At 40.1% G+C, this 27,669-nt stretch overlaps 1 protein-coding gene across 3 annotated transcripts; it reads right to left on the bottom strand.

The window, feature by feature from the left end:
* Nucleotides 1-158: 158 nt before the first annotated feature.
* LOC101417501 (sulfotransferase 1C2) lies at nt 159-27,456 on the bottom strand. 3 transcript variants are annotated; one of them, XM_058278303.2, is made up of 10 exons: nt 27,252-27,456; nt 19,538-19,645; nt 18,430-18,501; nt 13,587-13,758; nt 12,954-13,079; nt 9,787-9,884; nt 4,317-4,443; nt 3,276-3,370; nt 2,717-2,897; nt 159-517 (listed from the first exon to the last, which is right to left on the bottom strand). In XM_058278303.2, the coding sequence occupies exons 4-10, from the start codon at nt 13,738-13,740 to the stop codon at nt 405-407; spliced, it is 894 nt and encodes a 297-aa protein (XP_058134286.1). In that variant the 5' UTR covers nt 13,741-13,758; nt 18,430-18,501; nt 19,538-19,645; nt 27,252-27,456; the 3' UTR covers nt 159-404. The 3 variants fall into 3 exon arrangements, with proteins under 3 accessions (XP_058134286.1, XP_012377664.1, XP_004450566.1); XM_012522210.4 differs by lacking the exon at nt 19,538-19,645; XM_004450509.4 differs by lacking the exons at nt 18,430-18,501; nt 19,538-19,645.
* Nucleotides 27,457-27,669: the final 213 nt, after the last annotated feature.

Genomic DNA, 27,669 nt, shown 5'->3' with positions numbered 1-27,669 from the left:
GAAAAAATTCTTCAGAAATTTCATGTTCTTAATAAAGATATTAATATAGATATTTGTGTCTCAAGGTGTTATTATGCTCAAGGTATTGTTATTTCACAGACAAGGAAAACAGCATGTACTTTGCCTGAATAATGAGGATTAAAAAAATCCTTGCAATATTCAGTCTTATATTTTGTTTAGTTTATTAAGCCATTTTATTTCTTATTTTGGAAAGAACTGTTGAGAAAATAGATGTTAGAAATGATCATTTAAAAAAAAGTGAAGTAGTTACATGCTGTGAATTGTCTCAGAGAAATTTTGTACTAGTATGTATACTCTACAATGTGCATTTAGAAATTGTTTTGACTGGGACTGCAGGACTGAAGATAGCTTCTACATTCTTGTTTCCGTCTTTTAAGTCCTGCTCAGAGTTCCAGGCAGAAATTTACTGAAGTTCCTTCCATCTTTTTCCTATAGATTTCATCAAACCTCTCATTCTGAGCCACAGTGAAATGGTTTTTCCAATCTCCCACAGTTCCTAAAAGAGGGAATATGAGAGAGGAGGGTCATTCTCTCATTGCAGCCTCAGTAGTCCTTAGTAAATCTGTGAAATGCCTATACTGGACGTGGCCTTCAGCATGCCTGCCTTACCCAATTACCCTTTGAGTAGATACCAATCTACCTGCAGCAATCTGCTCTGAGAAGCAGTGCTAGGGGGTTCTGCTGAGATGTGGGCTTCTCAATTGGGTGGGTACCTGACCCAAGGGAGCTGGTGACCTGACATGGACTGGCCCCACCTGTAGTATATTCACTCAATGGACTGTAAGAAATGAAAGAGAAATGAAAGAGAATGGACTATAGACATTAAAGTCCCCACACAGAGAAACCTCAAAGCATTCTGTTGAACTAAAGACAGCAGACATAAAAGAGTACCTCCTGGATGGTTCCACTTATATGAAACTAAGAGCAGGCAAATCAATTTACAGTGATAGAAATTCACACAGTCGTTATCTCAGAGGTAGAAATTGACTACAAAGGAGTATGAGAAGGAATTTTCTGGGGGAATGAAAATGTTTAAATTTTCTGGGCAATGAGGTGCTGATTATAGACATTTATTAAAGTTTGTAGAAAAATACACTTAATATCTGTGCATTTTATTGCATATAAATTGTAGCTCAATAAAAAGGCTTTGGGGAAAATATGAATGAGATTCTATTTTTCCATAAGTAGTAACTATTAAAATAATTTCCAGAAAAGATAAAGTAACTTTTGTCCACGAATCCTTCTTTTGGAAAATTATTCTACAGAAGTAAAAGCACCAGGACATAAAAACACATGTACAAAATATTTACTGTAGCATTAGTCACAAAGACAAAAAATTGTAAATGACAATAACCATTGTGTCTATCACTGGGGGAATAGATGGATTAATTATGATGCATCTATACTGTGGTATAACATGGGACAACTGAAAAGAATGAACCAGATGGAGCTATATCTTTTGATGTGGAGGGATGTCTGATAATCTGTTAAACAAGAGTTTATAGTATGACCACACTTTGTGTTTCAGGAAACAAGCTTTCATCTTGGTATATGTTTTTGCTTGTGTTGGTATGAGCCTGAGGAAAGGAGGGCGTATATATTTGAAGGAAAACAGAAAGTAGGTATGTATGCACCTGAAGAAGGGATACTTGCCAAAGATAGATTTTCTGGTGGATGGAAAATAGAATGACTTTTGCTTGATCTGACTTTCCCCATATGTTTGGTTCGTTTCAGTAATATGCGATGCTGTTATAGATACAGAAATGCAATTAAATGAATCCAATCATTTGCAAAACCAAATAAAACAAAATGAAAAACCGAAAGAAAAGAAAAAAATCCCAAAAAACCCCAAAACAAAACAAAACCAAGAAACAACCCCAAAAACAAAAAGCCAGAGGAAGTTGCAAAGCAGAATGTATATTATGCTTCCATTGTTGTGAAAGAGCAATGTGTTTATAGAACAGAGAGGGAGGAGTCTTGGCAAACCATTGGTGGTTAGTTCTGGGAAGTGAGGTTTTGGTGAAGAGAATATAAAAAAAGATACTTCTGTATGGATTTCAATTTTTACAATGAACATGTATTGTTTTTTAAAATTAAAACCAATAAAGCTTCTTTTCACCCTTAAAGAATATAAGCAGGATCAATTAGAATTCTTCTTTTGGGAGGAATAAGAAATATTTAAGAAACAAATATTTTTTAAAGAAATAAGAAATATTAAGGAAATGAGATGATTTTCAGAGGTAGTTGTAGTGGAATAGCATAATTTAGAATAGGTTTGGGCCAAGGTCAGGACCAAGTTATGAGCAGAGACTCTAAAGTTGAGAAAAGGTCATCTAAGTGGTGGGGGAGAAAGCCATAACCCCCTGCTGCTGAGCTCCCAGCTCCTTTAGATCCAGGCAGCCCCATGAAGTCTTGCTCATCAATGCTTCCTGTTCTTAGCTATCCATGAAATTCCATTTCTGTTGTTGCCTCATAGGAATCCTCTTACTGGGGCTATCTTGAGTGATTCCCTGCTCCTATCAACCAAATACCCCAGACAGCTATCTTCTATCATAGGATCAACTCTCCAAAATTATTAGCAGCAGATATTATGAAGAGACAAAATATGTTGTCTTAGAATTAATAAAAACCCTATATTGTCTTGCTAAGAGGCAGGAAATATGTGACTAGGCAAGGTGAGTATTTGACCACTAACCTTTCCTCATGAAGGGGGAAATAGACAGGTCCAAGATAGATTTGGGAATTGTAGAACGATTTGTCATGGGATTTTCTTTCATTTTCTCAAAGGATGTCTCCTGGACAATGGTATCTAGTACCGTTTCATCCAGGTTCTTTCCCATAAACTTCATTACCTTCTGAATTTCTTGCTTTGGATCCTGTAGTAAGCATAACATTGCATTGGAATGGGAGAGGGTATCAGAAGGACTTACTTATGTGCTTTAGAACATCCTTCCAGATATATAGCCATGAAATGGCTTTATATTTCTCTGTACCTGGGTCTGAAGTGGTTCCTCTCAGAGTTCCTCTCAGAGTTTTGTTTCTTTTTTAAAGATTTATTTACCATCCCCCCACCCCCCATCCCCTGTTGTCTACTTTCTGTGTCCATTCATTGTGTGTTCTTCTGTGTCTGCTTGTCTTCTCTTTAGGTGGCATTGGAAAACGTCCTAGACCTTCTGGGGTGGGAAAGAGGTGCTCCATCTCTTATGCTATCTCAGCAACTGGTCTGCTGTGTCTTCTGAGAGTTTTTTACTCACCCTTTTTAAGTCCTCATAGAAGAGGTAGAGAATCTGGTATCTGTCTTTTATCTCCCACCATCCTTTCACATGGTCATACCAGGGACCCCAACACACTGTAACAGACAAAAAGGAAACAGGACAATCTACATAATAACAAAACAAAATCTACTGATAACTAGAATTTCTCTTTTCCTCAAGTGCATTGGAGTCAGAGAAAAATTCTGGATCAGATAAACCCTAAGAGTACTGATCTGTTCAATTTTTAAAAAAGATTTATTTATTTATTTATTTCCCCCTCTTCCCTTCCTCCTGCCCTGCTCTTTATGCTGTCTATGTTGTCTTCTTTTCTCATTTTCTCTCCTCTAGGATTCACCAGGATTCAATCCTTAAGACTCCTGATGTGGAGAGAGGTTCCCTGTCAAATGTGCCACGTCAGTTCCTGGTTTCTGCTGTGCTCCACCTTGACTCTCCCTTTGTCTCTCTTTTTTGTTGTGTCATCATCTTGTTGTGTGACTCACTTGCGCGGCCACTGGCTCACCATGCGGGCACTTGCCAGGCACTGGCTTGCCACGTGGGCATAATTTCTCCTCTTTTTTTTCACCAGGAGGTCCTAGGAGTCGAACCCAATCCTCCCATATGGTAGGTGGAAGCTCTATCACTTGAGCTACATCTGCTTCCCAATCTGTTTGATTTTGAGGGTGATATAAATTGGAGCAACCGCTGAAGTAATTTGCCCCAGCTTGTATCTAAAGCGACTTCATGTTTATTATATGCAATCCTTTGTGCTCTCATGTTGGAAAAGAGAACACTCTTTGGAATGAGGGTGAATTTACAGGTCAGGTAATTTCTAATAAGGGCTTTCAGGTTGGGTCAGAGATGTTTACTAATGGCTGTGTATACACTAGGAGAGCAGCCAGCCTGCTCTTCACCCAGTCTCAGTTCTGAGGCAGGACAGGTCTAATGAAGCACATAGCCTTCTAGGGAATTGAAAGTTACATATGATTCTTGAGTCAGCTTAGGTTAGAATGGGAACGCAAGGGTATGAAGGATTTCCTTTACCTTTTCCACTGATGAAGGTTTCAAAATAATCTTCCCAGGTACCAGGGTCAGGAAGTATTTGGCACATCCTTTGGAAATGGTAGTAGGAAACCATACAGTCTTTGGCATTTCGAGCTACATAAAGGAACTTAGGGTAAGAGGGGATGTAGGTAAATACATAAAAAGTGAGGTTTTACAGAATTCACTTAGGTTGAATCATCCTGATCGTTACTAACCAAACATGGCTGAGCAAACTTGGCTCTGCTCTCCTGTCCTGCCAATGTGACTCGGCTTCACCGACCTCCCTCTCCACTTGCTGTCCCTGTCTCTGTTGATTCCTGCTCTGTAGTCCTTACTGGGTTCTATTCATCAGCCTACCTCCTGATTACCCTAGTGTGTCAGGAGCACAGTCTTCTCTCGAAGCTGCCATCAGACTAAGAAACTTCCACGTGTATGCTGATTACTTTAAAAAAAATTTTTTTTTAACCACAATCAGCTTTGCTTCCTGGAGAAGCAGTATAACTTCATTTTAAGAGTTTGGGTCACTGAGCAAGGAAAAATCTCTTACTGTTTATCTGCCTTCTGAAACTTCACTATTCACCTCCCTAATCACTTCAGCTCTGCACCTACCAAACATCCTCTTACGATTCATTTTGACTACAATATCATTTCCTTCCACCCTCCTAGCCATTTCATTTTAACTAAGTTTGATCTTTTATCTCATTATGTCTTCATGATATGGTTTCATTGACTACCCAGACCCATGCCAGCTATTGCAATGTTGTGCCTGTATTTTTTCCCAAGGGCTGAAATATTTTAGTCTTTTATTTAAATGATAATTTTTAATGCCAATAAGTTATTATGCCAATATTAAATGGCACTTGAAAAGAATACATACAATCAAATTTCTAAAGTATATTTATCTGTTTATTCATATACCTGATATGCACAAACATGTAATATTAAGATGCGTAAGAAACAGTTTTCTGTTCAATATATTTCAGTTTACAAGCAAACTTACTTTCTGACTTATCCAAATATTTCTGTTTAGAATCACATACAAAAACTAGGACTTGGCCATCTTCATAGATTTTTCAACAACCTTTGTTGCTTCCATTTACGCAAATAATATTCTATTGAGTTGAATCTCATTTCATTTTTAAAAAATCATTTCAATATTTCCAGGTCTCTTCACAATCCTACATTGACATACTAAATATTTTCAATTGAAAGACTTTTTCAAATCCTCTATTTTTTGCTCATTTGGGACCCTATAAATTGTGTTATTTTCCAGTCTGAATTTTCTCATGTGAAATCAGCCTGAAGGTTACCTCTTTTACCTTCAGAATGGTTGCCTTCTCAGTGGAAGAATATTAATCCTACTAGGAAATGAGTGTTCAATAAAGACCTTCCTTCATTTATGACCTTAAAAGAATTTTAAATAATGTGAATTCCTACATGCCCTATAAATGTTGCTGAATGAATAAATGACTGCTCATGATTTTCACTGAATGACTTTTCCAGCATGAATTATCGATATTCCATTTAGGGGGTCTGTACTACTAATAAAAACTTCTGTTTTTTTGTTTTGTTTTGTTTTGAGTGGTGATTCTTACACTGAATTTCTTTTGCAGAGGTTTGTGCTTGTGCTATGTCTATTTTTACTCCAAAACTGTAGTTGTCATCCAGGTTGATTTTGCTTACTAGGGGACAGTTGACAATGTCTGGAGATATTTAGGGGCTTGTTATGTCATTCAGTGGATAGAGGCCAGGGAGAGGGGCTGCTAGGCATGGACAGAACAGCTCTGTCCCCCCAACAAAGAAATATTCAGCAGAAAATGTCCATAGAGCCAAGGTTAAGAGATCCTACTCAAGAAGGTGTTTTCCCTATCATGGTTTTCCAAATATTAAGACTCATTTTCTCTTCTACAATTTTCCAACCTGCTGAGCATTCAGGAAGAAAGTTTTAAAAAATGTTGATTTGGTTCACTTAAATATTTAAGCTTTTTAAACCTCTGATTGGCTTTCATCTTACTCTGTTGCTGCTTAATAATCGTAATGTCTTCTTTGATGCGTATCATGTTTTTCACCACCAGCTACAAGACTCTTTCCTTTATTCTCAAACCTTCATCCCACTCTCCTCTACAAGTGCACTAATGCGCTCTTCAGCTATATCTTCTGCTGTATAACCTATCCTGGAGTTTTTAATTTCAATGAATATATTTTTTCAGTTATAGAAATTCTGTTTTTTATTTTTGTATTAATCAGCCAGATGCAAGATACCAGAAATCTGTTGGCTTTTATAAAGGGTATTTATTTGGTGTAGAAACTTACAGTTAGCAGTCATAAACTGTAATTCCCTCACCAAAATCTGTTGCCACATGTTGGAGCAAGATGGCTGCTGACATCTGCTTGGTTCAGGGTTCAGGCTTCCTCTTCCTCTTATGGCTCCATGGTCCCAACTTCTTTCAGTATCAGCTGTAGGCCGGGGTAAGTCTCATCTCTCTCTAGGGGCTCATTTCTCTCCAGGGTCAGTTGCTCTGCTTTCTACACATGGCCAGCTGTAAACTATCAGGTGAATGGCTTGTCTTCCCCATGCCTCTGCTGTGTCTATGGAGCTGTCTCTACTCCTGTCCTGTATGATAACTTTCTGGGGCTCCAGCATTAAAACTCCAACTAACTCATCTGCTTTGTCATTTTCTCTGTGAGTCCCTGCCCACCAAGGGGGTGGGGACTCACATCCTACTGACATGGTTCAATCAAAGCCTTTTTTTTTTTTTTTTTTTAAGATTTATTTATTTATTTAATTTCCCCCCCTCCCCTGGTTGTCTGTTCTTGGTGTCTATTTGCTGCGTCTTGTTTCTTTGTCCGCTTCTGTTGTCGTCAGCGGCACGGGAAGTGTGGGCGGTGCCACTCCTGGGCAGGCTGCTCTTTCTTTTCACGCTGGGCGGCTTTCCTCACGGGCGCACTCCTTGCGCGTGGGGCTCCCCCACGCGGGGGACACCCTTGCGTGGCACGGGGGACACCCTTGCGTGGCACGGCACTCCTTGCGCGCATCAGCGCTGCGCATGGCCAGCTCCACACGGGTCAAGGAGGCCCGGGGTTTGAACCGCGGACCTCCCATATGGTAGATGGACGCCCTAACCACTGGGCCAAAGTCTGTTTCCCTCAATCAAAGCCTTTATCATAATTTAATCGAGTAAGAGTGACACCTTTGAATCCAATACAAACTAACGTGCCCAGAGGAAAAGACCAATTTACAAAGATAATCCAATATCTATTTTTGGAATTCATAAATAATACCAAACTGCTACAATTTTCTAATTATGTTTTAAAAATTCGTATCTTAATTCTTTATTTTATTTTTGATTCAATTGTTCACTTATTTACAGAATTTAAACATTATTTTCTATATCTGATACTTTATATGAAGTTCTTGTGATCTATTATATCTCTCTCTCATGGTGGGCTTGTTTCTTTGTGTATTTTAAAATTTTGAATAGTGAACCCAAGTGGGGCCTGAATTGAAATTATGTCCCTCCAGAGAGTATTTGTGTTTCCTTTTGCCAGGCAATATGGGTGAACTGACAACTGGGGGCCACGTCATGCTAATTTCTCACCCTGCAGTTTCTTGGACAATGCAAGATGTGCAGGTTAGAATCTGAAATCCTTGAGAGTGTGGGCCTGTGGTTACACATTCTCAGAAGAGACTAGAGCTCAAGTCAAGACAAAGAGGCTTCTTTAGGTCTGCAATTACTGGCTCTGCTTTGTTCACCCATCTATTGAGGATGTAGCCCTTCAAGTGGTCCACAAGTATATGTGTGTGAAAGGGTCCCATCTCTGAGAAAGTAGTACCGCTCTTTGTTACCAAGGCTAACATCTCAGTTTGTATCCTTAAATTAATCATTTCCATAGGACTTGATTCATTTTTTTTTTACAGATTTATTTTTTATTCATTTTTCTCCCCTTCCCCTCCTTCCAGTTGTCTGCTCTCTGTGTCCATTTGCTGTGTGTTCTTCTGTGACTGCTACTATCCTTATCAGTAGCACTGGGAATCTGTGTTTCTTTTTGTTGTGTCATCTTGTTGTGTCAGATCTCCATGTGTGTGGCACCATTCTTGGGCAGGCTGCACTTTCTTTCGCGCTGGGCAGCTCTCTTTATGGGGTGCACTCCTTGCGTGTGGGGCTCCCCTATGCAGGGGACATGTCTGCATGGCACAAAACTCCTTTTGTGCATCAGCACTGTGCATGGGCCAGCTCCACATGGGTCAAGGTGGCCTGGGGTTTGAACCACGGACCTCCCATGTGGTAGGTGGACACCCTATCCATTGGGCCAAGTTCGCTACCCTTGATTTCATTTTTAATATCTTCTATGTGCCTGGAACTTTTTAAGCAGTAGGGTACAAAATAAATAAAATAAAGTCCCAGCTTTGAAGAGCCTAGAGTCTCTAGAGGCTGGAGATGAATGTTCTCCTCTAGACCACTGCTCCATTTATTTACCCTTTTGTGGCACTTTGAGATTATTTATGAATTCCAAAAAGAGAGATTATGTTTGTAAATTGTTGTGTTCCTCTCTGGGTGTGATACCCTTTGATTATATTAGAATCAGCTGAGACATCTTTGAGTAAATCCTGTTAGGATTAGGGCTTTGATTAGACCATATTGGTAGGACATGACTCAGGGTTGAGTCCCCACCCACTTGGTGAGGTGATAGAAGCAGACACTCACTCGAGAAGACACACAGAAGCAGATACAGAAGAAGAAGAGAGAACTTTGTCAGTTTTGATCTTGGTGCCCTGGGGAGAGATAAGCCATTCACCTGATAGTTTACAGCTGAACCTGTGAAGAGACCAAGGCAGCTGAGAAGCCCTGAGCAATGAGTTCTATGCCAGTCTACAGCTGAGGTCAGAAGAAGCTAGGCCCATGGAGCTTTAAGAGGAAGAAGGAAGGAGAGACCAACACGTGGCAACAGACTTTGGTGAGGAAGTAACCTTGAGTTGGACTCTTGAGGGCCTTGTAAATGTCATTTTCTATACCAAATAAATATGCTTTATAAAAGCTAACAGATTTCTGCTACTTTGCATCAGCACCCCTTTGGCTGACTAATTCCCCTTTCAAAATAGCTTGGTTATTTTTCCCCTCTCACCGATTCTTTCCTCTTGGCTCTGTTACATGACACTTTCCACGACCTGCATGCATTAAGTTACTGTCCTCTCTCTCATAGTCAGATTTACTGAAATAGTATGGACTCTTTCTGCCTTCCCCATCTCTACTTCCTTTCTTAGCAATTCACAATCCAGCTTTTATCTTCATCTCTTATTTGAAACCGTTCAGGGGAATATCCTGCCACGTGTAGAGTTTCACAGTTTCTATTATTGCTGATAAACTCTCAGCACTTCAGAGACAGTGGACAAGTGAGTTAGGGTCTGGCTGATCTGCTCTCAATAGACTTAATGTGCCCTTCTGTCACTGGGGTAACCTGCCTGTCTTACCTTGCAGTTGTTTTCCCAGAAAGATGGAGGCAATAGCTGAGTGGGAAGGTGAGTTCTTAGAATCCGTGGAGAGGGCATAGCTTTGGCCTTTTCCACACCTGTAAGATAGGTGAAGAGGAAACATTTGTACGGTAAAAAGCATTGCATGGGAACGTATGTTCTAGGCTCTGCTCAGAACAGTCCATTGTCTGTCCATCTTTCGGCTGGTTTCACAATGGGATTATTGATATTACCTTTAGCTTTGCAGAATCATAGAGCTTGAGAGCTAGAAGGGAGCTTAGCACTAATATACTCTGCCACTTTATGGATGAGGAAAAAGCAGCTGAGCATGGACAAGTGACATTTTGTTTGAGGCAGAGCCAGCCTGGACCAGAAACCAGGTCTTTCTTGAGTCCCCACCAATGCAAATTCCTGTGTATTCTGCAGCATATCCCAATGTGTGCATAGCATGTTCATTCATTTGTTTCATCTTAGAAAATATCTCAATGTAGTGGACTTCCTAGAAAACTCAGAATCACAAGGCTGTCCTCATGACTTGTATGAGCTTGATGACAATACCGGCTTGGTGCAGAAATTAACCTAAACTATTTGTGATTGAGACTGCTTTAACCCAGGTATGAGATTAAGATTAGGAAGGAAAAAGAGCTCTCAATACAAAATTAAAAAACAAATGAGGGAATGAGCCCCATGAGCAAGAACTAGAAAGAAACAAACTGTGTATTTAAACCCCCAATGACCTCCATTATTGGAATGATTTTATAAAGAATATTAATAACTATGTTTAAAATGTGTAAAAAAATAAAAGAAAAACATGAGGACATGAGCAAGGAAAAAGGGACTACAAAAAGACTGGGAGTGTTTATAAAAGTCAAGAAGTGAAAACCCATGCTGATGCAGTTAAATAGCAGAACAAACATAACGAAAGGAAACAGTGATAGAGCTAAAGAAACACAATATACAAAGGGATGGAAAATTTGAGAGAAATATTAATATTAAGAGAGGATAGAAGAAAAAGGACCGGTGGAGTTGGACTCTAAGACCCAGACTAAGAAACAAGGTCCAGTAATCTTTCAGAATGTCCAGTTTCAGGCTTGTAAATGACCTTGCCGGCACCAGCAGCACTAGCAGACCTCATCTTTTCAGTCACATCTGATTTAACAACCTGTGGGGAAGAACCAGCCAGTGACTACCAGGGGCTTAGCCTTCTAATTGGGAAGACTACGCCCAGTCACCACCATCACCAGATGCTCTCAGGCACCCTCCCACTGATGACAAGCAGTAGGACCCTTCCTTCTGCTGTCATCCAGCCCCTCCAGCAGAGGCAGAGGTGGGTGTATGGGCTCGGGGCTTACCTAAAGACACCCACCAAAGTTTTTGTATTATACAAATTGATATGTTATGCGTTTTCTTTTCTCTCTTCCTTTCCCTCCTGCTTTGTGTAAACGGATGCACGGAAAAGTTCATGGGGTTGGTCTCATCTACCTTGGCACACTGTCATTGCTGCTAAGACCCCGGGGTCCAGGGTGGGGGTGTGTGCAGGGGCAGTGCTTAGGCTGCAATTCAATTCCAGAGCCCACCTAGTAGAGAACAAAGGGTTAATGGAGTCATTTCTGGCCTTCAACATCTGCACAAGTTGTTTAGCCCTGGCAGGGAAGGCAAAGAGCATATGGCTCTTTGAGACAGTTCAGCCAATACTGGGATATGGGCCTGGGGAAGCACAAAGTTAAACAGAACATGGTTCTGGCCTTCAAGGAGCTTGTAGTCTATCACTAGAAATAGACGTACACTCAACAACCACTAACAGCCTATTATTTCAGGCTTCATCTTCTTTAGGAACTATTCTTTGACTGCATTCTCCCCACCCTGATGACAGCGTTCTATTCTATTCTCTAACCAACGCATTCACTATTTTGTAATGATATAGTCTGAAATTTCTCCAAGTTCAGATTGTAATGCTAGAATTGCATTGACTACATTTTCATAGCACTAGCTACTTTGGTTCCCAATTTTCTTTTACATTGATTTGTGAAATGCTGAAACTTGTGGATGTAGACCTTTTCCTCTAATGCTTGTTCTGCAAAATATTTCCTGCAGCTGGATGACTTCTTTTGCTTTCTGTGTTGACTTTTTAAGTTTTATTTCTGATGTTAAGAGAAAAACTTCCAGGTTGAACATTACTTAAAAAAAAAAGGCTTCTTTACTGAACATTAAAAATTGTCTCCAGGGAAACAGACATGGCTCAACTGATAGAGCATCTGTCTACCATATCAAGGGTCCAGGGTTTGATCCCCAGGGCCTCCTGACTTGTGTGGGAAGCTGGCCCATGCACAAGGAATGCTGTGCAATGCAGGGGTGCCCCCACATTGGGGTGCCCCATGTGCAAGGAGTTCACATCGCAATGAGAGCCACTCTGTGTGAAAAAGCACTCAGGAGTGGCACCACACACACAGAGAGCTGATGCAGCAAGATGACGCAACAAAAAAGAGACAGAGTTTTTCAGTGCTGCTGACAATGCAAGTAGATGCAGAATAACACAGCAAATGGACACAGAGAGCCCACAATGGGGGTGGGGGGGGTGGGGAAATAAATAAAATAAATCTTAAAAAAAAACTGATTAGATCCAAATGCATATTTTGCCACTTGTGAGGCACACCCCTGGCTATACAGGACTTTTATGTGGGTGGGGTAAGGAGAGAAGAGGGATGTGAATTGTCTTAAGCAATTTTCTATGTCTCTCTCTGTTCTAGAGGTGTATGTTACCAGAGAAAAGTTTTAAAATGAAAAGAAGGCAGAATTTGACATTAAACCTCATCCTTCCTACTTGGTGATTTATTTTTTCTAAATCCTCTTAGACAATGTGTAGAAAGAGGATGAAAGGAAGAGAAAAGCAAGGAACATATAGTGATAGAATTCAAAGGGAGGGATGATAACAGTGGAGAGGGAGAAAGATAGAGGAGAAGATGGAGAGAGAGAAAGAGGAGAGAGAGGAAAGATGTAAAGAGAATGAAAAGTAGAGAAAGAGAACAGGAGACAGGTGATAAGGTAGAGAGAAAAAGAAAGATAAAGGACAGAAACAGAGAGAGAGAGAGAGAGAGAAGAGACAGGAGAGAGAGAAAATAAAGTGAAAGGAAAGAAAGGAGACAGGGCAGTGTGAGAGGAGCCGTTACCAGATGGTTGGGGTGGCCGAGCCCACTCAATGAAAGGATGGCGGTGTTGAATGATTGTTCGCTGACATTTCTCCAAGTCTCCATTCTGTTCGATCATGTCCACAATTTCCTGAATCCATGTCGTCCCTGAGGTCCAGATGGAAAGGATGAGAAACAGAAACTGATTAAACACTGCCTGTAAGTGAACTGAGGATAAACAAAGGGGCCTTGGAGACTGGTGTTAGCTGCACTCTCCCTTCAGTTCAGGATCCCATTAGCTATGACACATGGATGTCAATGCAGGAAAAAGCCACTCTTCAGAAATTGGTCTTTATGGGGAGTGGGATTCCTCTTTCTCCCCTTTTTCCTCAAACAGTGTTTGGAGGAAGCAGCAGAGGCCAAACCTCACAATGTTCCTACCCAAGAGCCGTCCATTGCAGAGCACAGATGGCTGGTCCTGAAAAGCCATTCTACTTATTCCCAGTAAATGCAGGTATGCTAATCATGTGAGAGTGAAAACCATAATGCAACAATAGGAAGGAGCACGTTTTGTTGACTAAGTGCAAACATCCCATCAAGGGGAATTCTAAGGTATGCAGAAGCCCATGTGGACCCAGGAGTCTGAGGACTTTGCTGCCCATCCCCCACAACCACCTGATTTAGGGTAGGTACAGATGAGGAGGTCATCCGGCTTGGCCTCAAATTTCTGGATCTGGCTCCAGTTGTCCACAGTTGCAGTTTGCAGGGGGATCCCCTCCACTTCTCTCAGTTGTGGCCGTTTCCTCACTTCTGTGTTCTGGGCCATCATGTGTCAGGGTAGGAGGTCCTGATGGGTAGAGATTAGAGGAGACTTTTAAGAGACATGAAATGAGGAAACAGGGGGAGTGGGTCACCACTGCTCCAGAATAATTGGCTATTGAGATTCCAGAAGACACTTACTGTAAATACAACTAATGATAACAGTAATAGTTTAATAGCTACCATGTATGGAATACTTCTATTTGGCATGTGCTGGGCTGAGTGTCTTATATATCTTAGCTTATTTTAATGCTTGCATAATATGAGTGATAGACATTTAAGGTGAAAGGTAACAGTTAATGATTACTGAAGATGGGGAGTGAGAGTCTGGCCTTGCTTCTTCATGGAATGGGTGGGAGAATTGGGTGTCCCCACTTAGAAGGCCAGTAATCATGGTGGCTTCAGCTTACGAAGTAAGTTGTATCCTTGAGGATGGGGTCTCAATGTGTTTTTTTATTTTTTTTTAAGATTTATTAATTTTTCTCCCCCCTCCCCCACCCCGGTTGTCTCTTCTCTGTGTCTATTTGCTGCGTCTTCTTCTTTGTCCACTTCTGTTATTGTCAGCGGCACAGGAATCTGTGTCTCTTTTTATTGCATCATCTTGCTGCATCCGCTCTCCGTGTGTGCGGCGCCATTCCTGGGCAGGCTGCACTTTCTTTTGCACTGGGTGGCTCTCCTTACGGGGTGCACTCCTTGTGCATGGGGCTCCCCCACGCGGGGGACACCCCTGAGTGGCACGGCACTCCTTGTGTGCATCAGCACTGAGCATAGGCCAGCTCCACATGGGTCAAGGAGGCCCAGGGTTTGAACCGTGGACCTCCCATGTGGTAGACGGATGCTGTAACCACTGGGCCAAGTCTGTTTCCCTCAATGTGTTTTAAGGACATGAAAGAAAAATTATTAATGAAAAAGTTCAAATAGAAGAAGCAGTTGTGTTTATAATGTTTAAAATTTTTAGTATTTGGACCATAGTTCTGAGATTATGCTATGATAAACTTCAGGGGGCAAATGGGAAGAGAATGAGCAACTTTTACAGCTCCTTTATGTTAGGTCCTTTACAAACATTTCTCTGTTAATTCATGCTACAATTTTATTATGAAGGAAGAATTATTACTCTTATAAGTATAGAGGCACTTGATCATAACTGGTTCAAGAAGGCATGGCTAATCAGTGTTAGATTTGGGATTCCAGCCAACATCTGTCTGTCTACAAATGGAATCTGGAAGCATAGAATGGCCCCCTGCTGGAGGATCCAAAGAAATGTAGAACCTGAGTCCTATAGCCACACAGAAATCAATTTTGTCAACAACCAGAATGAGCTTGGAAATGGACTATTTCCCACAGCTTCCAGTAAGGAATGTGATTTTGACATCATCTTAATTTTATCAAGAGACACTAGATTTGGGCTTCTGATTTCTAGAAGTGTGAGATAAATTTGTGTTGTTTAAAGTGCTAAATTTGGGAAGCAGATGTAGCTCAAGGGATAGAGCTTCCACCTATCCTATGGGAGGAACTGGGTTCGATCCCTGGGGCCTCCTGGTGAAGAAGAAGAAGAGAAAGCAGGCCTGCACAGTGAGCCAGTGCCCGCATGGTGAGTCAGTGCCAGTGTGGCGAGCTGAGTGCCCACATGGTGAGCCAGTGCCCACGTAAGTGAGTCATGCAGCAAGATGATGATGCAACAAAAGATAGATGAAGGGGAGAGTCAAGGTGAATTACAACAGAAACCAGGAACCAAGGTGGCACAGCTAACAGGGAACCTCTATCCACATCAGAGGTCCTCAGGATTGAATCCTGGTGAATCCTAGAGGAGACAAAGTGAGAAGAGAAGACCAAAAAAAAGAAAAATAGCATATGGATACAGACAGCAAAAACAGCAGGGTGGGCGGAGGAGGGGGAGGGGATGAGGAATTAAATAAATAAATAGATAAATAAATCTTAAAAAAAGATTAAAAACTAAAGTGCTAAATTTGTGTTAATTTGTTATGGTGACAATAGAAAACAATATAGAGAAACAGCATAAAATAAAAATATCTCATTGGATACCTTTGGCTGGAGATTGGAAACCAATTTTTAATTTTGAAAACTGGTAAATAAAAGGAAAGAATTAATCATTTATCTTGACTTTCTTCTATTAACTGTACCACTGCATAACCAAATAGTAGATGAAGGGATGTTTCTCCTTATAAAATTATTCTAACAAACATATGAACAATAAATTATAGAATTGTAATATCTTTTGGAAGTCCTTAATGAATTAAGAAACCTAGGCATTTAGCATCAGTGGCTTCTAGTGTTGTGGAAGCTGAGAGAGGTTTAATTATTTGCACATAGAAAGGCCAGGACTTAGGAATGATTTTTAGAAAGAAAAATGATTTATTGATGGCCGGCTGGACTCGGGAGCTTTCTATTTCAAACCCGAGCCTGGAACACGATTTCCAACAGGTTGGGGAGTCAAATGGTGCTTTTATCAAAGAAAACTACTTTCTTAGTTAAGTCTTTGCTCGAGTACCAGATAAGTTTTGAATTAACATATCGCCCATATTTCAGGTGAGCTTGAATTAACATCTTGTCCACATTCCGTCTGGATGCTACCTTGAAAACACATTTAGTTTTACATCTTTTCTGAACATTTAAAGCCCATATCACTTAACTGGATTTCCAGAGACTAGGCACACTTGGATACAGAATCAGATGATTTTGAATTTATGCACAGGCTATATTATATTTTCCATTCGAGGCCAAGCCCAAGTTCCCTTAAGTTTCGGCATCACCACCATCAGAGTTTCCCTGGACTGACTGGTGCGTATATAGAGTTTGCATTGCAAAGTGGCCTCCCGGGACTGGAGTTGTTGCCATGGTCACCAAGGGCAGGACCGCAGCCTCTCACCATCCCACACCCACAGGTAAGGACAGACAGCTTAGGTTAAGGTTATCTCTGAAGAGACAAAGAGCCTCCCACCCATAGCCCACATCACTAGCAACCAGAAGAAAGAACAAGACATTACACAACTCTTAAGAGCACATTGCTTGTGAAGTAGTCTTGCCAAAAACATTGGGCCCAAATCCAGTTAAACCTCTAGATCCAACAAATTCCATTTTACAGAAGTGCAGGGAACAGAGGAACATCGGAACCTGTACCTTGGCATGCAATGAACCAAACCTAGACTGTGTGAAAGTTTACAGGACAAGAATATACTTTTTTCAACAAACTTGTTACAAGGAATTAAAAGAAAAAGTTAGAGGGGAACCTATGGATTAAAAGAGACTGAAAAGTTAAGCTTAAAAACAGCAAATCTAAACTACTACATTTAGGGATATTCATTTGATTGATACAACTGTAAAGAGAAGAAAGAAAAAGTGATTGCCTTAAATGTCGGAATGTGGGCTCTTTGTAAGTGGGGGAAGGAGGCTGTGGAATTTTTGGGCAGGGGAGCCTGGGGAGGCGTTTCAGTTCTGGGGAGGCTGGCCAGGTTTATTTGCTAATCTGGATGCTTGCCTTGTAATAATTTATTAGCCTGTACATTTGTTTTGTGTGGTTTCTGAGTCTGTGCTACATTTAACCATAAAAAGTGGAGTGAAATATTAAATCTAGGTGATGCTGAAGCAGGGGAGGTAGGAAGGAAAGCTCATGGAAGGCCCAGAGGCACAAGAGAAAATGGCGTGTTCCTATAAGACAGAGTGTTGTAAAGTGTAGAGTTTTAAGGTTGGAGATGGGAAAGACAGACAAAAGCTCAGCGGCTGTCTCCCAGCCCACCTCTACCCCCTCCTTTTCTATTATGTGCAGATGTTTCAATATGTTTTCATTCCCACCACTCCGGGAGATATCTGGTCAAATGCAAGGGCATGGCCAGGTCTTGGACCCAGAAACCGAGAATGTGTAGCTCCAGGTGCTTATCAGGGTGGGAAAGCTCAGTGGCAGAGCCACTTTCTCAAAGGTCGATTAAATATCCTACCTTTGACAGCAAAGCTTTGTCTCCCCCTCCGATGGCAGCTAAGTATTGATACTAAGTGGAGTGTGAGGGGATGCCATCAGCTAACCCTGACCTGAGGAGTTTGGCTTCCTAGGAGACTGGCCATGATGGGAGCACTTCTCCTGGTTTTTGGACACTTTGTGATGATAAGTAGTGAAACAGTCATTTGCTGGAACTTTCTGGTGTGCCTGAGCCTGTGTTACCATGGCATACCGTGTAGTAATTTGTTCCACAGGCCAATGTCTGGAAATGAGGTTGGATAAATAGATAAGAAGGCTTTGTAAATGTGTTTAAATAGTATGAATTCTACCTTAAAGGCAGGAGGAAGCATCATCAAATACTTTTTATTTTAAAAAGATCACTCTGGATGCAGGGTGAAGATGGATGGGAGTAGAGCCAAACTGGAGACAGAAAGGTCAGTCGGGAGAGTGTTGGAGTAATGTAGAGGAGAGTTGAACATGGCTTTGATTAAGGGTGTGATGGAAGGAATACAGAGAAGTAAATGGATTAAGAGACTTTTGGGGTGTTGCATCAATAGCACTTGATGATTAATCAGATATGGGATGGTTAGGAGGTGAGAAAAAACATAAAAAAGTTGTTTCCAGATTTCTGGCTTGGGTAACTTAATAGATGGAGATACTTTCTATTAGAATGGGAGAACTAGAGATAAGCAGTTCCTGCATGGGGGTGGTAGGAGAAGGTTAAGTTTAGTGGAGGGTGGCATTTACCTTGAGGTATCTGTGGGATGTTCAAATGGAGAAGGCCCTTAACTGTTGTATATGTGGGCTTGGAGCTTTGGCCTGGAAATAAAGATTTGAGAATCATTCATTCAAGAAATTTACCTAATCTGCGTCAGGCGTGTGCTAACCCATTTAGCTAGGAATTGAACCTGGGGAATGGATGCTGTTGTAGATGTCAAGAGAGGTTCAGTAATTTGCATATGAAAAGGCCAGCACTCATAATAATTTTTGGAAAGAAAAAAAGAATTTATTTACAGTTGGCCGGACTCGGGAGCTTTCTGTTCAAAACTCGAATCTCGTACAAGACTTTCGAGTTCTTCTAATACAGAGGAAGAGCCAAATGGTCCTTTGTTTCAGTGCTCAATAAGCTTGAATTAACATATATCTTCCACATTCTAGGTAAACTTTAATCATGAACTTTATACATTCTAGGCAAGCTTTTATCATGGACTTCATATATTCCATGTAAGCTTTTAGCATTGACTTCATACATTCCATGTAAGCTTTTAGCACATTTGATTTGCATTTTCCCTGAATATTTTAGTTTATAGGTTTTGAATTGCTAAATTGCTTTTCCAGGACTGCAGTTGTTGCCATGGTTACCAAGGGCAGGACCCCCAGCTCTTACTGTCCCATATGCACAGCTCAGGACACATACAGCTCAGGTTATCTATGAGGAGATGAACAGCCTCCTACCCACAGCCTACATCATTTCCCCCCTTTATACCAGCTTAATTTGCTAAGTTTTGGCATAATTATTGTTGGAGTTATGAGGTATGTGTCTGTCGTTTTGATTGATTACTCCATTTATTAATTTCTCATTGAGGACCTAAAGACAAAATTTCTGGGTAACATCTGGGGCTTATCCTGTTTTCAGAAGTTCTCATCCTGGACAGTAGAATCCTGGGGGTGGGTCTCCCCTAGCATTTATCCCGGGGATTATTGGTGCTTACGTGGAATTCTTGCCAAACTCCAGATCCATCTATTAATTTTATTTTACCCTTAGAGTTTACACCTTTAATCTTAACGGGGTGCTGAAGGGAGATAATCTCTTTTCTCTAACTATTTCCTGCTGGCCATGGATTGTAGTTCTTACCTAACAAGGTGAAAAAACTTTGTTATTTTATTTTGACTGGAGGAAGATGGATCTGGCATTCTGTATGAAGCTGGACAAAGTTTTCATATGGCTAGTAAGACATTCATTCTGAAAGAAACAAATTCAATTACAATTTTGGAATACCTCTTTTTAAAAGAGGACATTGGATTACAGAGGTAGACAAGGTTAGGTGCCTATAAAGATGGCACCATTTAAAAAAGTTGGTGGGAACAGTATATATATATATTTTTTAAGTTATTTATTTTCAGAGGGAAATTGTAATAGATAACAGTATTAGATCTTAGCTTTGTTTTGAAGAAGCATTTCAGGCTGTTTAATGATTGGCACTCATGTGCTTTGTCAGGTGCTTCTGGTGAATTGGCACCTTTTGGGCAGTTGGTTTCATTCAGGATTAGTGCACCAAGTTGGAAATTCTCTTTGTTTTTACATGTGGGAGTAATCAGAACTACACAGTAAAGTATTTTTACATTTTGGTTTTAATTGTACAGTTCCTGGTAATTTTGACTGTTCAATAGGTGACCCATCACTAGCAAGCAATTCTCGTTTTGCCACACAGTAGAGTATACTAGAGGAGTAGGGTGGCTTAGCCTGGTATTAACTAACCAGTTACCTGTAAACTACCGGTGGACCCATAATTTTTAGCTAAGATAACTATTTTGCTTTGTAGACATGTATTTTAATTATTTAGAAAATGAAGTTTACTAGGAATTTAACATGTTTAATGTACATTTATACTTGATTTAGAATAGAAAAGATAACATTATATTTATTAGGCATATATTTAGAACAGGATAAAGGTACAGCACTTAATATTAATTAATGTATTACTTAATGCATAAGGATTCTGTGTTGCAATTAATAGTTTTAAGTGTCAGGTTTGTAATACTTTACATGTTATCTCTCCATGGGCACAGGCCATAATGCCAGTTGTGTTTAAGTTTTACTTACAGTATTCTCGTAATTATGGCTCCACTTGGTATGTTCTTCACACAGTGAGCAAGTCACAGCATTGCCGATCCTAGAGAGAAGCTAAGAAGCTAGTTTCCAGCATTTTACTGGCCTAGTGCAGAGTGCTCTCTGGTATTATGGAACAGTGCCAGACTGGAGGCGATATCCATTGTACGTTTGGCTGTACCGAGCCATCATTGGCTGTTGCAGGAGTTTGAAACTGAAATGTAATTTCCATCAACTTCAGGAGCACAACAGAGGCGTGATATAGTAGATATTTTTATTTGAGGGGTCAGTGACCAGCTTAGCCAATAACTCATATGGAGAGGCAACCTGTAATATATTCAAGGCCTGGTTTGAATGTACGAGCGAGTTTGGCAATGTTAAAGTTTATCCCTTGTTTTTATATATATTTTTAAACATTTGTAATGCAACACATCATATATCAAATGACTTTATTTTTTTTTACACTTTTACCATCAAGATATTAGGAGGCATTTTACTTTAGTAATAGGGGGGAAAACCATTTTTCATTGTTAAAATGAAAACGGAAAATTCCCAGTGGAATCAAGGTAACTTTTCATTACCATTTACCTAAATATGCACTGTCCAGTGTCCTGCAGATTGCTTTTATTATCGCAAAGTTATTCTTTGCCATCAATACCAATCCAGGTTTTAGTTAACAATGGCTTCTAGAACTAGAACCATTTAAATGCTTCAGTTTGGAAGATGTTTTTTTTTTCACAAACTTTTTACAATTGGCCACAATTATAGAGTAGCAAATTTATTCCAGATTACAATTGGCAACCAATGGAATCTATGTCATACATTTAAGAGAGAGCGATTTTACACTTAATTTCATTAAACACGAGCTTACAGTTTGCATTATTTAAAGATTCAACACATACAATATTAACTTATTAACCTGGTAATCATAAACCCAAGAGATAATACTTAAGCTAAACAAGTGAAATTGTAATTGATTAAAGAATGTTGTTTTTCTTTTTTTTCAGGGATTTAAAACCTTTTGTTTTTTATAATTTTAAAAGTGTGAGTAATTTCAAAAGCATACTAACTTTTAGGCTCTTGAATATAAAGCAATTATTTAACCTGTTTTAATTATGATTTAATAAGGATTTCATAGCTTTTTAACAGTTCTGTGTTTAGATTTTTTAACATGACCTTTTATACTGTTTAGTTTAATCTAGGTTTTAGAAATATATATTAATTATATAACTACATATTTAACTTTAGCAAATATGCAGACATGAATTGTTTTATACAGAAACACCATTTTAAAACCTTTTTTTTTTTTTTGCTGGTTAATTTAAAATATAGTTCCCTCACTGAATTTCCTAGTTACATTGCTGTTTGGAGGGAACCTGGCAAGCTTTTGGGCTTTTGTTTAGACTGGAAAGAAACTGGGTAGCTTTTACTCATTTTTTTTTTCTTTGAGGCAGCCTGAACAATGGGGGGAGGGGGAGCGGGGAGGAGTTGTTTAGGAAGGTCTGGTACCCTAGGAAGAGTATTACTTATTTCTGGAAAACCTGGCAACAGTTATTTCTGATTTCTGGTGGAAATGGCCAATCAGAATTAATTTATATTATTTAAATGTTAAGGAAAAAGACAGTTTTTCCTTAAAAGGGTAAAGAGGAAATGAGAAGACTAAAAATATTTAGAATGGCACAAAAGTGATATGCATAAACCACCCTTTGTAGTTTATCTATAAATTTTAAAGTTTAATTATTATGTTGGTTTGTTAACGGTGGGCCAGACCTGTGGGAACTATAAGTAAATGCAAATACAGTTTATAATTACCATCACAATTGTTGAAGACCAGGGGTGAAATTAGTTATAAGCTAACTATAGGATAAGTTTGAGTAATAAACACCAGTATTACAGTGAGCATTAGATAAACTTGAAGTAGCCATAAATATGAGTAAATTAATTATCACTATTACAATAGCTGAAATTCAGGCCACATTTACTGTGTTATAATAGCTTTTGTTATAAATTTATATATATATATATATATATAAAGGTACTTATACAATGATTTTAATTCTTAGTTTCAGTTTTTGGTATGTTCTATTTTAAGATGAATTGGATACCTTTATTAATTAAGTTACAAGAAGCTTATTAGTAACAACACTGTGATGCTTTCCTGTTTTTTCCTAGTAACTGAACAAATTTCATCCGTGGGTTGTGCATTTAATTCCCCAGCAAGACAATATTGGAATTTAAAGATTAATTTTAAGTTACCTTCTAACTGATTTTTAGGTGCTAGCAAACTGACAAAATCCAAACACAGATTTTAAAGTTGAACACAAAGTTAAGCACAGATTAAAATAGAATTCCATATGTTAGCATTTTAAGGAACTCCTTGACCCTAATTGATGGCACATGAGGTCTTATTTCGATTAGTATTTACACCTTTTATAGGCACAATTGAGTTTAAACTGAGATGTTTGAGGTTTATTTTTTCAATTTTTAAGGAGACATGACATGAGATTTCTGGGTTTTCAGATTTACATGTTTTGTTTTTTCGTGTAGTTTTTATTACCCTTACTGGTCCCAGTCAGACCATTAAAAGGACTGTCATGTGATTAGAGGGCTATTGTTTTCAAGCAATAGCTTTCTTCCTTTAGACAAGTTTACAGCTTTAAAACATTTCAAAGCATTTTTCAGAGACTTACAAAGAGAGATTCAGAAAAGCAGAACCTGGGCAGAGAGGTCAATTATACAAGTATGTTTTGGGCCTTTGACACTTTAGGGAGGGAATTTTATGATCCTGCAACTCCTTTACCTCCCCCCTTAGAGGTATATCACTGATTTGATAAGAAAGTGGCTTATGATTAAAAGGGCTGGACTCACTGGAAAGGGGCAAGCCACTCCCTCCTCCCAGCTCTCCACTTTTGTTATGCATCCTCCAAAAGAGAGGAAGGGAGAGAAGGTGATGGTAGCAAGTTCCAGGCTGCTAAAATGGCTTGAAAGAACTTTTCAAATTCACTGCCTTTCCTGGGGATCCCCCACCCTGGCAGGGCTATGATTTAAGTTACTGGCTCCATCAGCTACCCTGACTGGGCCAGTTTAAATAAACTTGGGTGCATGACATGGACAAGGACACAGACAATCCCCTAGCTCTGTCAAATGGGGTGGACCCAGAGAGGCAAGACAGCAGAGCCTGTGCACATACATTCAAATGCCACGGTTTTGCTTTTTAAACTATAATGAATTCATTCCTTTGCCAATGGCAAGGGAGGGTTCCAGCTTAACCAAATTTTACTCCTTTACATAATTACACAATTTTAACACCAGCATTTAGCAGATAGACAGAAGCAGAAAATTGATCAATCTGACTCACAATTTTTATATATATTTTTTTCAGCACAGCTGCCCCTGCAGCCATTACAAACTTTAGAAAGAGAGGACAGTTAACATTAACATCTGAACAGGATCTCCTGCTTACACTTGCTGTCTAAAAAGCAAATTCATTTGCAATTCAGCACCATAACAAAAGATTCTGGCTGAACGTTTTCACTGATTAACTTTACACCTAGACTAAGCTTCACTAGAAAGCTGATTCATTTTCCTATAACCAAGTTTCTCAAAATCCAGACTAATTTCCAGGATGATAGTACTCGAACCTATAAACATCCTTTCTTATTATAATTACACCTTCACTACCTCAGTGGAGACAAGACCAGAGCAGGGATGCTAACGTGCAGTTAAACAAACTGGAACACTAGGCTTTTTTCCTTTTTTTTAAATTTCCTTTCAGACCTGGAGGAGACAGCTTCCCCCTGAATCTCTGAAGGTAATGGGGCCTCCTGGGAGGTGATTGGGCTCCCTCCCTAGCAATTAATGCTAGTGTTTTCCCTAACACTATGCTCCCTGGGAAGTCTTACCTTGTTCTATGTTTGGAGTCTTTTTCATTCCCAGAATTTTTTTCCAGACCTTCCATTGCCCTTGATTTTTATGGGTAAGATTCTGGTGGAGCCCATATCTTTTCTAGACTAAATTTAATCCAGGGATGCACAGATTTGGGTTCACCTGAGTCCTCCCAGCTTTCTTGGGGATCTGGAAGGGGTAGTGAAATGCTACCTTCTCTGGCCTTCATTTGCAAATCCTGGACGTGCCCCCAGATGTTGTAGACATCAAGAGAGGTTCAATTATTTGCGTATGAAAAGGCCAGGACTCATAATAATTTTGGGAAGGAAAAAAAGAATTTATTTATGGCTGGCCAGACTTGGGAGCTTTCTGTTCAAAACCTGAGACCCGAACAAGATTTTTGAGTTCTTTTTATACAGAGGAAGGACCAAATGGTCCTTTGTTTCAGTGCTCAATAAGCTTGAATTAATATATATCTTCTATATTCTAGGTAAGCTTTTAGCATGAACCTCATACATTCTAGACAAGCTTTAGCATGGACTTCATACATTCCATGTAAGCTTTTAGCATTGACTTCATACATTTCATGTAAGCTTTTAGCACATTTGATTTGCATTTTCCCTGAATATTTAAATTTTATAGGGTTTGCATTGCTAAATTGTTTTTCTGGGACTGCGGTTGTTGTCATGGTTACCAAGGGCAGTCAGTTCTGCAGCTCTTACTGTTCCCCAGACACAGCTCAGTACACATACAGTTCAGGTTATCTACAAAGAGATGAACAGCCTCCCAACCATAGCCTACATCAATGCGAAAGGATGGATGTAAATTAATGGTATGTGGTAGAGTAGATGGAGTTAAGAGAGCATGTAGGGGAAGGTGGATTTGGCCAGTGGTTGGGGCATCTGTCTGCCACATGGGAGGTCTGCGGTTCAAACCCTGGGCCTCCTTGACCCGTATGGAGCTGGCTCATGCGCAGTGCTGATGCACGCGGGGAGTGCCCTGCCATGCAGTGGTGTCCCCGTGTAAGAGAGCCCCACACATGGGGAATGCACCCGTGGAGGAGAGCCGCCCAGCGCAAAAGAAGTTCAGCCTGCCCAGGAGTGGTGCCGCACACACGGAGAGTTGACACAAGACAATGCAACAAAAAGAAATACATATTCCCATGCCACTGGCGACAACAGAGGTGGACAAAGAGGAGCGCGGAGCGGATAGACACAAAGAACAGACAACTGGGGGAGGGGGGGAGGGGAGAGAAATAAATAAATCTTTTGAAAAAAAAGAGAGAGCATGTAGGATGGAGTCCTGATGAAAGCAACATTTGAAGGGTGGATAGACAGAGGAGCCCTGGAAGCTGCTGCTTCAAGTAGAGAGGTGAAATAATTTAGATTATTGGCAAAAAGGGAAGAAATGCTGCAGAATTAGAAGTGGCAGGATTGTCAGGCATCAAGAAAGTGATGTGAAGGCAGAGAGGGATCTCCTCCTCCCCAGAGAAGACCTTCCAAACCCTTATCAGCCTGCCCCACACCTCTCATTGTTTAGCGACTGGGACACAGGGCACTCTGACTCAGTCCCTACTGCTGGAGCAACCACCTGGGAGCTTTTTATCTTTAAAGGCCCAGGCCTCCTATGACATCCTTTGTCCAGCCTTCCCTGATTTCCATGGACAGAAATCCTATACCATTTCATGTGTAAATTTTATAGGTCTTACTCTACTGTACCATAAGTAATAGTGTTGTAGAATTTGAGAGAAGTTCAATTATTTGAGTATAGAGAGGCCAGGACTCAGGAATGATTTTGAGAAGGAAAAATGGTTTATTGAAGGCCGGCCGGACCGGCCGGACTCGGGAGCTTTCTGTTTGAATCCCGAGCCCTGAACAAGATTTTCAAATGTCTTTTATACCGCAAGGAAAGGCCAAATGGTCGCTTTGTTTCAGTTCTCAATAGGCTTCAATTAGCATATATATCTTCCACATCTTAGGTAAGCTTTTAGCATGGACTCCAGACATTCTAGATAAGCCTTTAGCATATTTGGTTTGCATTTCCCCTGAATACTTAAAGTTTATAGACCTTCCATTGTTAAACTGTTTCCTGCTCCCCAAGGGCAGGACTGCAGCCTTTCATCATCCCACACCCACAAGTCACAGATAGTTTAGATTATCTCTGAAGAGACAAAGAGCCTGCCACCCATAGCCCACATCAATAGTTTACATGCCCAGGCCTCCCCCTGGACAGGGGTGCCTGTCCTAGACACCATTGCAGGCCCAGCATTTGTCTGATGCAATGACTTGGAGGAAGAAGGGAGAGGTCTTTATGGGAAGAAGAAATAATCCAGGCAGAGGAATAGATCTGGTCTATAAGGAGTATTTAGGGAAAAGATCAGCTTAGTAAAGAGAGATGGCATTATGGGGAGAATGCTTTAGGACAGGGGTTCTTAAACGGGGGTCTGTGGAAAGATTTCAGGGGGTCCATGAGCTTGAATTGAAAAAAATCAACTTATTATCTTTATTTTCTCTCATCTCTAATTGAAGTCTGGCATTTCTTTCAGTTATGAATGTATTCAATAAATAAATTACAGTAGTATATATTTCAGCTGACATGTAAAGGAGCCCACAGAATAAAATAGTTGCTTCAGGAGATTTTTGCCTCTGGTTTCTGAGTTTCTAGGTCTAACATTTTTAGGGTGGGTCTATCAGTTACAAACACTTACTATTTTGTTTTTAAGCTCCTTAAGATAATATTAAACCTAGCTTAAGTTAATTAGTTCTATGTAAACAGTTTTAAAACCTCCGTACCTACCTTAATATATTAAAGATAAAATGAGTTAATTAAATAACATTTCTGTTAATACATTTACCTTCAAGTTGCAGCGAAAACCAGAAGCCCAAAAACCTGCCCAAGGGTCAGTGAATCTGGAAAGTGCTTTCCAAGGGGCAGAGCAGCATTCCCTTGCTTAGTATGGCAATTGCAGAGGCTGGAACTCTTGTTGTGTTCGAGGCAGGAGAGGTCAGTAAACCCTTAGCAGGGCTCTCTGGAGGCTTTTACTAAAGGTGTGATTGGAGACAGGACTGAAAAAAATTACTACTGAACAGAAACAAACCCTATGCCCACCCCAGAGGAAGAAGAACTGTAAATGATTACTCAATTTTGGCTTTGACCTCTTTACAGATCTCAGCTTTCTTTGGTTTATTCAAAAATGAGAGCTGTGTTGAAGGAACACACAGAGACCAAAGACACCAGAATTAACTTCTGTTCCTTCTTCCTTGGTGGACCAA

Source organism: Dasypus novemcinctus, chromosome 17, assembly GCF_030445035.2.
Source record: "Dasypus novemcinctus isolate mDasNov1 chromosome 17, mDasNov1.1.hap2, whole genome shotgun sequence".
NCBI classification, from domain to species: Eukaryota; Metazoa; Chordata; class Mammalia; order Cingulata; family Dasypodidae; genus Dasypus; species Dasypus novemcinctus.
Note: the sequence above shows the minus strand (reverse complement) of the source record. Positions and strands in the feature narration are given on the sequence as shown.